This window comes from Protobothrops mucrosquamatus, unplaced genomic scaffold, assembly GCF_001527695.2.
Source record: "Protobothrops mucrosquamatus isolate PMUCROS unplaced genomic scaffold, P.Mucros_1.0 scaffold_13, whole genome shotgun sequence".
Lineage (NCBI taxonomy): Eukaryota > Metazoa > Chordata > Lepidosauria > Squamata > Viperidae > Protobothrops > Protobothrops mucrosquamatus.
The window spans coordinates 814,802-826,628 of record NW_015386089.1 but is presented as its reverse complement, the minus strand read 5'-3'; the positions used below and the strand labels follow the sequence as shown (position 1 = coordinate 826,628).

Sequence of the window (11,827 nt, the reverse complement as noted above, 5' to 3'; positions counted from 1 at the left end):
TACCGTGAGATTTATTTCTTTAGGAAATTTATTGCAGCCTGAGAGCAGACCGACATTCTTGGAGAGAAAAATAAAATTGGTTCAATATTCAATTTGCTACCATGTAAAGTAGGTTATTTCTTTGTGCTTGCACATTCTGTCGTTATACTGCTAGAAACTCAAGGAAGCATGTACAGATTTTCCAAATAGCATGTTGTCCAAGTATAAACTAGAATCTGATTTTCTGAGCTATTAGGAAAGACTAACAGAATAACAGAGTTGGAGGGGACCTTGGAGGTCTTCTAGTCCAACCCCCTGCTCAAGCAGATGATGGATTACATTAGCCACTGCTCATCCGTTGTCCATCGTACATCATCCATTGTCCATCATACATCATCCATTGTCCAATTCCCTGCTCAAGCAGATGATGGATTACGTCATCTATCATCATCTTGTTCTTATTCCAGATATAATATCTTGTAGTAGCAACTACTCCATCTTGACTGATCTAAAAAAAAAATAAAAAATTAGGCAGAATCAAATTTGGCTAATACTTGGGTAGGAAATCCCAGAGATGTAGTAGGCTGGATTGAGGAGTCAAAAGGACATCCTGGAAGAAGACCCAGTTTTGTACTGTTGCCAAAGAAAACTGCATAGATGTAGCCTTATTGTAGTCACCAGAAGTTGAGCTACAACTCACCACTTCTTTACCTTTCTGAGTCTTCATTAATTGAAACGGTTCTCCGTATCACCAGGTTTTTGGGCGAGCAAAGCAAGAGAGAAGGAAAATTAAGTTTCTTTGCAAAATATACATATGTGCAGTTCCTTCTCCTGCATCAGTAATACCAGCATAATTTACAAAGATCAACTCAAAGAAGCATTCACTGCCAATTTTCACCATACAGGAAAGGTTTTGTCAGGCTGCCTAACTAGTTCATTCCAGATAACCCCAGTCATGAGGGAGGGAGGTTGAAAACAGCCACACTGCATCCCTTGTTTTAGCCCTCTGCTGTCCTGACCATCTTCCAATGCTCAGCAGGTTCTCTTCTTGTGGGCTTTCCATCCCGATGGCCACAGGAAGAGCTGCATTCGAGAGTTGCCTTTCGAATACATACGGTCACACAAAGTGACTGCACGCCAAAGAGTGCTATGGTATGCTTTAGTGTGAATTACTACTATGTTTGAGTGAACTATCATGCATTGGTTTGTACACATTCAACTCTAAGTCATGGTTTGCTGGCTATAAGGATTGGGCCCCCACAAAATGTTAGCCCATAATGTGGTTTGATTGGTTTTAACTTAGCACGGGCCAGGAACTCTGTTTTGTATTTCTTCCCTGCAGGAAGGGACAGCAGGGGGAAGCTGTCCTCACTCCCCATTCAGTCAATCTATTTCCAATTACAGCTCTGCTTTTTAAGGGTTAATGGTGAAATGGCTTAGAGGCCAGAAAAGCCTCTCCCTTGCCCCCATCCCTGCTTCCATCTTACCATAGGAAGCAGACAAGGGACTGCGTTTGCAAGATGTTAACCTATGTTTTTGTGTTTGCACAACCACTTGAATCGTAAGCAAACCAGATGGGCTGGGAGTGAATAACATTCCGCTTAAAACACGGTTTGTCCTAGTTTTGTGGCCTGGTTTTCCCACCCACTCAGACAACCCATGGTAAGCTGTTTCTCATCTTAATCTTCTGAACAGATGAATGTCAGAAAAAGGGAGAAATTCCCAAAATTCTACTGACTGACTGACTGTTGGTCTATCATCTATCTGTCTGTCCATGATGTATCTGCCATCTGTCTATCTGTATTTTTATTTCTTTATTGCTATCTTTTTCTGTTTTTATCTATCTATCTATCTATCTATCTATCTATCTATCTATCTATCTATCTATCTATCTATCTCACTATCTTATGTAGCTATTGATATCTATCAATATATATCTACAGTATGTATGTATATTTTTATGTGTGTATGTGTCTAAGGGGATGCTGAGTTATCAACTGGAAAGATGACAGCCAGGGTTCAAGATCCAAGTGCTGCATGATGGGGTGAGCTCCCGTTTTTGCCCCAGCTCCTGCCCACATAGCAGCTTGAAAGCATGCAAATGCGAGTAGATAAATAGATACCGTTTCAGTGGGAAGATGACAGTATTCCATGTGCCTAGGCCCGTGGTGGCGAACCTATGGCACACGTGCCACAAGTGGCACGCAGAGCCCTCTCTGTGGGTACTCGCGCCATCGCCCCAGTCCTAGGCCTTCAGCTGGGTTTTATAAAATCTTTTCACTTTAGGCCTCCGCCGCCATGTGCAAAAAAAAAAAAGATTCAATCAATCAATCAATTTCAACTTCTCAGGAGAAAAAAAAAGATCTCACAAAGTTGGAATTGATTGATTGAACTTTTTAGTCCCACCCAGTTGCTGTTACCACCGCAGCCACGCCCACCCAATTGGCCACACCCACCCAATTGGCCACGCCCACCCAGCACCCAACGATACATAAGTGGGTTTTGGGTTGCAGTTTTGGCACTCGGTCTCTAAAAGGTTTGCCATCACTGGCCTAGGCATTAGTCATGCTGGCCATATGACCATGGAAGCCTCTTTGGACAACACAGGCTCCCTTAGCTAAGAAATGGAGATCAGCATCGCCCTCTAGAGTCAGACAGAGGAAACCTTTATCTTTAAGTCCAAAAAATTTGCACCAGATAATAGCTTTTTCCAGACAAGTGTAGCAAAGCAAGTTGAAGAAATTCTGCTTCTCCTGAGTATCTTAAACCATAGAAACAATCATCAAACACTGGCCGGATGACTTTTGTGGCATTAGGAAGTCAGGCAAATTCAGGCTTTCCCTTTTAATTTTTATGTATGGTAATTATATGCAAGATTACTACATGCACAATGATGCAAAAATACTAAAGCACCCACAATGGATGAATGGATAGCAAAGATGGCAGAATTGGCAGAAATGACAAAAACTGACCTGTTTGGCCTCGGACAAAATTAAAACTATTGGTGGAAACCTTTTATAGGCTTTTTTTTCTGAAATAGAAAAAAATGAAATGAGTTTGAGATTTGACAATTGAAAAAGGATTGACTAAGGGACTGGAAGGATTTTTATAATATTAAAAGTGGGAGGACGGACAATGAGTTTGTTTATAACATTTATTTTTTCTGGTTCTCGTGTCCTTAAGTTTCTCTTCTTTCTTTCACCGCATTGCTTTTTGCACTTGTTCTTTTTTTTCTTTTTTATTATATATATTACATTTGTCTTTTATCTATGTTAAAAACTCTTAATAAAAATTACATTAGACAAGTTTTGCCCTTTTAAAAAAAATCCCGTGACATTTTTAAAACTGAAAAAGCCATTTTTAGTTTATTTATATATGATTTAATAATCGGTTTTGTCATTTTATGGTAACAATAGGTGACCTAAAATGTCATCAGTCTGAATTCAAAAATGGAATCTAGACTGGGGTTGTGAATGGAGTTTTATGTGGCAAACTTAATGCAAGCTCTCTAAGGCCACAGACTTTCTATGGTTTAAATCTACCCTGAAATGTAGGAACTAAAACAAATCTGAGCTTATCAGCTCAGAGCAGAGGTGGGAAATGGATATGAACAATATGAGACAAAAACAGGGACTAGGAGAGATGTAAGGATCACAGGGGCTGTAAATTACAGCTTGACTATTCAGAGTTCTTGTTTAAAATTTCTGGCTGAGGTTACCTACCTTTTGTTCTGTAAAATAACAGGGAATGGGAACCTACTCTAAAAATTAGTACCTGTAGGAGCAAGTGCACATTTTGTAATACTGGGGGCCACATTTGACCTACAAGTGGCATCTCCAGGGCTGCACTTTAAAACATTACCAGAAAAGGGGCAAAAACTGATGTGCATCTACAATATGATTGTAAAATGAATAAATTAAATCCGGTTAATATAACATTCATTCATTTCCTCTTTTCTCTGCTAATGCTGCCACCAGTTACAAGGGGTGGTCAATGTTTAGAGAAACTCTTTGAACTTTTAAAGATCACGTGACCTCTAGACCCAAGCTGACTGCTGGCTAGAATCTCAACAGCTTTGATTAACTTTCAGAATTAATGTTTACCGTAAGAAGTCTAATACTTTCATATCCATCCTTTCTTTTCTCTTGCAGAGATGACAAGATTCCACTGGCCATTCTGAGCTCATCTGATGGATTAGGGTCATCCTTTGTAGCCCAAAGCTACACCACAAGCAGTCGGTGGTCAAGAAGGTTGATATCAAGGAAAAGCACCATGTCCTGTTTCCCCTTGTATGCTCTTCTGTTGCTGTGTCTACAAGGATCACCATCTGCCACTCACTCCTGCCCTCCACAGTGTGTCTGCGAGACCCGCCCATGGTTCACTCCCCAATCCATTTATCATGAGGCCAGCACAGTGGACTGCAATGATCTGCTGCTCACCCGGGTACCCGGCAATCTCTCCTCGGACACCCAGGTCCTTCTGTTACAGAGTAATAAGATCTCCAAGGTCAACAGGGAGCTCCAGCACTTGTCCAACTTGACTGAGCTGGACCTCTCCCAAAACCACTTGTCCAGAATCAGTGATGCTGGGTTGGCTAACCTTTCACATCTCATTACACTTTACTTAGAAGAGAATCAGGTGGAGGAACTTCCCAACCACTGCTTAAGTGACCTTACTTCACTAGAGGAACTCTACATTAATCACAATTGTATCTCCTCTATTGAGCCATTGGCTTTTGCCGGCTTACCCAGCTTGCTCCGGCTGCATCTCAATGCCAACCGTCTCCACGCCATTGACCATCGTTGGTTCCTCCCACTCCTCAACTTAGAGATCCTGATGATTGGAGAGAATCCCATCTCCCAGTTAACGGGGGGAAGTTTTCAGCCTTTGGAAAGGCTTCATAGCCTCGTCTTAGCTGGGATGCAGCTAACTGAAATCCCTCCTGATGCTTTCCAAGGCCTGGACTACCTGGAGAGCCTCTCCTTTTATGATAACCACCTTTCTTATGTTCCCACCAAGGCACTAGGAGGCCTACCCCTCTTGAAATTCCTGGATCTCAACAAAAACCCTATCACAGAAATTCAGCCAGGAGACTTCAAGAACATGCTGCATCTGGAAGAGTTGAGCCTCAATGGCATGGAGGAACTTACTGGCATCCACAAAGGGTCATTTGAGAATCTTCCAGAATTGGCCAAGCTTGAGCTGTGCAACAATCCACATCTCTCATACTTGCACCCAGTTGCCTTCCGGAGGGTGCCAGCTCTTCGCACTCTGCTAATCAGCAATACAGCCCTTGGCTTTCTTCCCTTAGGCCTGAGAGACGCCTTGCCAGCTTTGGCTGAACTCAGTCTCTATGGGAATCCGTTGCGCTGCGATTGCTTAGAGAACTGGAAACCATGGACCACAGGGCACGTTCGGCTGATTGAATCGCAAACTACCCTCTGTACTTCACCTTCAGAAGCCATGGGTCAAGAGTTCCAAGAAGCTCTAAAAAGTGTCAGGGGGGGAGGTTGTTTGCCAGAAATCACACCCAATCTTCCAGAACATCTGGAGGCATCATCTGGTTCTACAGTGATTCTGGACTGTCAAGCCAGCTCCGAGCCGCCACCACAATTCCATTGGATCTTACCTTCTGGAAAAAAAGTGACTGCCGGAACAGGGAAGATGCATCTTAGGGCTGGGGGAACCCTTGAGATTAGCAGAGCCAACCCAGCAGATTCAGGAGTCTACACTTGTGTAGCCTGGAACGAGCTGGCCTCTACTAGCCACAGTCTGTCCCTCAATGTCATTGGAGAAAGACCTGTAACTCCTGCCAGGCTACTGATCTTTGTCAAAAAGGTACAGTCGCATTTTGTGGTTTTGGAGTGGACCACATCTTACATAGAAGGGCAGAAAAATGAGAGAGATGAATCAGCCACGGCCCACCCACCACCTCCTCCATCCTGGTCATCAGCTACCATGCGCATCCATAACCCCCATTTTACCTACACCGCACGGGTTCCTGTGAGCATCCGGGAATACAACCTCACGCACTTGCAACCTTCCACCCGTTATGAGATTTGCCTTACCGTCATGTCTTCGGTTCCCAAGTCCTCAGCTGCTGCCAGTTACACTGGTGTTCCCTCTGCATTAGCAGCTTCTACAAACTCTCCCTTGCCTTCTGTGAGTTCTTCAGAAATGGTCACAGCAACCATGGATGCTTCTGCGCCACCTCTCGGCTCTTTGGCAATCCCTAGGGGTCCTTCCTGGTCTCTCATGAGCCATTCAACTGTGGTTTCTCCGGGAACTTCCAAAGCCTCTTCTGCACCCATGACAGGGCCCATGGCAGCTTCTGCAGGTCTTCCATCTGCCTGGTTATTGCCCCACGCTCAGTATGTCTGTCTCAATGTCACCACCAAGGATGCCTCCCTCTCGGTGGAGCTGATGGGGGGCTGGGCAGGAGGGGCAGCCTTGGCTGCTATTACCGGTTCCTTATTAGCAGCTCTGAGTGCCGTGCTCCTCCTCCTTTGTGCTTCTCGTCGACTCAAGGAGAAAGGGTGTCGCCATTCACTCAAAAAGTACATGCAACACGCAGCCGCCATCCCCCTCAATGAGGTCTACCCGCCCCTGATCAGCTTGTGGGATGCCGAGGGAGACCCTCCCCTCCCAATGGCTCCATTAGCACAACTGGCTCCGCCCACACCAACCTTGCCACCTCCCCCTGCCACAGGAGGGCACACGGTTTTGCTGCCACCTCCTCCTGGCCAAATTGACACTTCCAAGACTTACTTGTGGCAACAGCCATGAAGGAATTTGAGGTGTGCTGGTACCCATACCTCAACACAGACATTGGTAGGAAATCTCTCCTCCCTGTGGCTTTTAGGATGTCAGAATTGGGTCTCCAGGCCTTCCCAGTTCAGGTTCTTGCCTCCCACGTTTATCCTTGTACTCACCTGTGCACTATATGTACCGAGGGCACAAGAAACTTGGACATTTTTTAGCCAAGGTCTCACTTTGTAGTTATAGCCAACGAGGGAGTATCAGGCAGATAACAGGGGCCCCTGGGACAGTGTAGCCCCTGGGGGGCATGTAAAAAAAATGAATAAAATTGAGTTGGACAAAGTTTAAAATGTGTGGATGTGTTTGTTGGAAATGGAGATATATTGAAAACAGCCAGTGCAAAGGCACCAAATCTCTTCGCATTTCACCCGGGATCATGCACCTTTTCCTTTCACCCAAGAAGATTGATATGCTGCCCTCTAGTGAACATTTGGGGGATAATAAGCCTGCTTCTCCTTTTGAGCAAGATTACAGGCTCCTGTTTCAAGAGTCAAAAATAGCAAAATAAGAGTCTGAAAAGAAACCTTCTCAACCTATTCCTTCCATTGTCAGACAGGGAGGTTAGTTATTTTTACTGAGTGCTAATATAAAGGCACTATGCATGTGCCTAGAGCCCCCCAATTATTATATTATTACTTTACATGCCCTAGAGCAGAAGTCCCCACCTCCTGGGCCGTGGCCCACTACTTGTTCGGAACTGGGCCACAGAAGTGGCGGGCGAGCATGCCCGCACATCTCCAGTTGTGCAGGTAGTGGGCAAACGCATGTGTGTGTGCTTGTCCGCTGCTCACTTGGAACCATCCGCTCTCCCCCCCCCCCCCCCGTTTGCAAAACCGGAAGGATTGGGGAACTCTGCCCTAGAGGCACGAGCAATTAGGAAAAGGTTTAGGAGCCAGGAACAGTGACACCATTGGGCAGGGTGAGACAAAGGCCTCAGGTGCAGATGCTAATTTGCAATCTTCCAAAATTGTTGTTTTGGGGGGACAGACCTGAGCATGTGCACTCTGTCCTAGGGCTGCCGAACTACGCTGGCGCTGTGGCACAAAGAAGAACATTATCCTATTACCATTATCGATGTGCCAGTCAATTATTAATTCATTCCACTTCTAGCCTGGAGAGGAGACACCCTATTATTATTTTAGTGCTTTGTCTTTTGCCTTGTGCAGCAGCAAATTGTCTTTGGCTGAGTCTTTCTATGCCCCAACTCAAGTCAGTCTTTGGCCCCACTTACAGGAAAGGGTTTAGCCTTCTGTGGTTCCCACTTTTTTTCTTTTACTACTATTTTCAAGTTATTACACTACCCTAATAAGTATTGGGGAGTGAGGTTTTCAGTGGTGGGAGGTATTTTTCAGGGTTTCTTTCTCTCTTTAATGTCACTTTACAGGCTTCAAATGCTCTATTTTGTTTCCATTAAAATTGGCAGGAAATCCCCATAGCAATTTCTCACTGAGAGTCCAGTTCTCAGGGTTTTAGGAAACCACAACAGAGGCACTGAGGACGGGTGTGCAAGCTGAGCTGTGAGTTTCTTCCCCCAGTTCTATTGTATGTGCTCAGGCTTGACATTTGTCAGCTTGAATGTTGTTTCTGCCAAAACTGCTAGCTCTTGTTACCAGAGGCAAGAGAGCACCAGGAACCAGGCTTCTTACAGTATCAACAGGGTTTTGCTGAGATTTGCTATAAACTAACAGATACCATTGCTGTTCTTTCTCCAGGGCAAACCACTTTTTAAAAAAACCTTACCATGAAAACTGCAGAGACTAGAGTCTGATAGAGTCCAGGCAGTCACCAGGAGCTAAGACCGGCTTGAAGGAGATACATATATTTTCATTCTTCGTCCACCCCCCACCCGCCACCCCCAGAGCAGTATGTGGTCATATCTTAAATCTAGTTTTCTTTATTTCTTTTCTTAATTAAGCCACTTACCAACCGTATTATGTCTCACAATGTTTTTGTGACTAATCATCGCATTCTCTGGTCACTTGGCATCCTCAAAGGGCTGATTCTCCCCCCCCCTTGTTTTTTTTCCTCCTAATTTATGTGTTCATGTGAGAGTATGTGAGAAAGACTAAGAGACAGCCCACAAAAGAACAAGTGTGTGTGTTCTTTTGCAAACTTTTTAGTTTGCCAGGCCTGCTGATACCAAGGTGTTGCTATGCTATACACAGTAATCAGCAATTGGAATGAGTTTGTTATTAATATATCTCATTGTTAGATGGAACACTAGATGTAGGAAACAATCAGCAGGGGAAGTCCATCACTTTTACACTCTGCTTGTGACAATCTGGAAGAAACTGGCTGGCTGCTAATATAAAGAAAAGAACCAGATCAGCCTTCCCCACCCCAGTGGATATGAGAGAGAATTACTCCCATCATCTCCCAAGGGGTACATGTTAGAAAAGCATGTACTTAGTTTCTGCAGTGAATCCAACACAGCCTGGACTTTGAATTCTGAATACTCTTTTTTTTTTTTTTTTTTTTGACAATCTTCTGCTTTTAGGACCCACAACCCTGAAGTCAAGCCTGGAGATGCAGAGTGCATGTTTCAAAGGACCTTCTATATTGTATTATACAGATCTGCACCCGTTATTGTGCTCGCTGCATTGAAACCTCTGCTGATTGGCTTACTTGGCACAACAGTGCACAAGGTCAAAATCCTTCCATATGTTTCATATGGTCAATGTTGCCAGTCCGGGTTTCTTTGAAGTAATGACAATTTGTCAGTTTGGTTGAGACTACAAACCTTACAGGGCATAGAAACCTTGGGGCAGGCTGGGAGTCAGGAAGCATAAAGAGCCTATAGGGCTTAGAATAAGAAAGGCTCTGTAATATTGCCAGAAAGGAAATCACTTCACAAGGCAAAAGCATAGAAGAAGATGCTGGTTGTCAGGGATACTACTGCTATACATGTAAGAGTTGAATATGATGAAAATTCTACCACTTTTATCATTTGATGTTGACAGATCAATGTAGTCTAGATCAGGGCTTTTCAGCCAGTGGTACAGTACCACCTGTGGTACATTGGCACCTGGCAGGTGGTACGCGAGCATCCTAGAAAAGTAGCGGGGGAGGGGAATGAGCTGAACCGGTGGCAGCATCGCACAAGCCTGAGCGAGAGATGGCTGGAGCTGCAGGGCTCAGCAGAAGCGCCAGGATCAGCGCTTCTTCGGGGCTGTCAGGGCTTAGTGGAAGTGCCAGGATCAGCGCCAGGCTCCAGCTGGAGCTCGGTGCTGATCCTGGTGCTTTTGCTGAGGCCAGAAGAAGCGCTGATCAGCTGGAATGCTGCAGCATCTCCAGGGTCTTGTGATTTACATTCAGATGCTTGGCAACTGATTCATATTTATGACAGTCACAGTGTCCCAGGGTCACGTGAAGTGACCAAAACCTGCTGCAACCACCCAGCAGACGGGGGGAATAAAAACCAAACACCCACCCCACCCCCGCTGCCAATCCTCATCAGAAATGCTCACAACAATGGAAACCTCGGACAGGAAGAAGAGTGCCACCGGGTGGGCAGGCAGGTGTCTTGCTTGGCTGTGCCTTGGGGGGCACTTTTTGCAGTGCCATTGTAACTTTGAACAGTCACTAAGCGAACTGTTGTAAGTCGAGGACTACCTGTACTTTATCACTTTTTTCCTTTTTTTTTTTATCATCAAGTTTTCAACACCTTGCTAGGCGACTGGTGGTACTCGGATGTTGCCATATCCTAAAAGTGGTACAATGGGTGAAAAGGTTGAAAAGGCCTGGTCTAGATGGCCACAGGAGGATCAAGAAGATGAATGGAAGTTTTCTGCCCTAAGGGGAAGACATATTTTGGTGGCTTGTAAATGGCTTTGCAGCTTTAGAACATCCACTTATGCATATAAGATTCCTGGTGAGGTAATGACACAGTTTCTATCATCAAAAACACCATTTTGTTATTACACTGTTTGTTCCAAAGTGGAGCTGTGCTAGGAAAAAAAAAGCTAAACCTAGCAACATTCACACACACAAAAATAATATTAATTGGATGGAAGGTATAAGTGATCACCACTAGCTGCTTATGGGTTCTGGATTCAACATGATGTGCAGTTTTGGCAATGATTAAATTGATTGATTTGACCATGATTAAATTAACCATTGCTGGACTGGGCAAACTACAGAACCAGCAACAGTAGGATTAAAAAGATCCAGAATGGTTCTGGACTAAGAAGGAGGACCACTATAACATTTATACAAGTTGGGTTTGTTCAACACGCTAGGCTAAAATTTACTTACCAGTTTTAGTTATAAGCGGTCAGGATAGTTGACCCGTGGTTCAGAGAGTTGTTCCAAACTGTACATTACTGAATCACTAAACCATGGCTCAGTTTAGCCATGGATTCATGTTCTGTGAATTCAGACTGCAATGTGTCAAAGGCTTAATAAAATTCTTAGCAGTTATATAACTATTTCTGGTGATTTTTGCAACACTCCCCCACCCTGCCACAACACTATAAATTGGGTCAGAGTTTTTATCACCCTATTATTGTATTGTGCCAATGAAGGTCTGAGGTAGAAAAGTTGCAGCTCTGCTAATGTTTCCTAACCAGTGACTAGCGGTGGTGAGATTTCGGTGAAGAGCCTTCAATGGAACAGCTGTGTTTCCAACCCCCAAAGCCACATAAGCTATAAGAAACAACTCCTTCTCCTCTTTTGTTAAAAAATTTGGCTTGAAGCAAAGCAGCCAGAGCCAAGGGTGGCCAGGTGGGACAGAGGAGCTGGAAGGAAGACAAAGCCCAGGAGAATAACAGCCTTGATCTCCGAAGCCAGATTTGGCATCCACCCACATTGCAACAGACTAGAAATATACTGGCATGAATTAAAGAACAAAGAGACCAGGTACAGTAGCTACATTTAAAATGAACAGCTAATAAGCGCCAGAGGGAAGGAAAAGGTGGAGCAAGTGATTCACCCACTCATTAGACTTAAAGCTGCCAACTTTTCTATTACTTCCTGGCAGGGCTCCCCATATTTTTAACAGCAGTGTGACAGGCTGAATTTCTTTTACATA

General features: G+C 44.4%; 1 protein-coding gene across 1 annotated transcript; it reads left to right on the top strand.

Annotated features, from left to right (window-relative positions):
• The first annotated feature begins 4,205 nt into the window (after positions 1–4,205).
• LOC107294283 (leucine-rich repeat neuronal protein 1-like) lies at positions 4,206–6,850 on the top strand. The gene has a single exon (XM_029285617.1). The coding sequence runs from the start codon at positions 4,252–4,254 to the stop codon at positions 6,763–6,765; it is 2,514 nt and encodes an 837-aa protein (XP_029141450.1). The 5' UTR covers positions 4,206–4,251; the 3' UTR covers positions 6,766–6,850.
• Positions 6,851–11,827: the final 4,977 nt, after the last annotated feature.

What these genes read in the sequence shown, in the direction of transcription:
- LOC107294283 (XM_029285617.1), top strand. Translation starts at nt 4,252, where the DNA reads ATGTCCTGTTTCCCCTTGTATGCTCTTCTGTTGCTGTGTCTACAAGGA.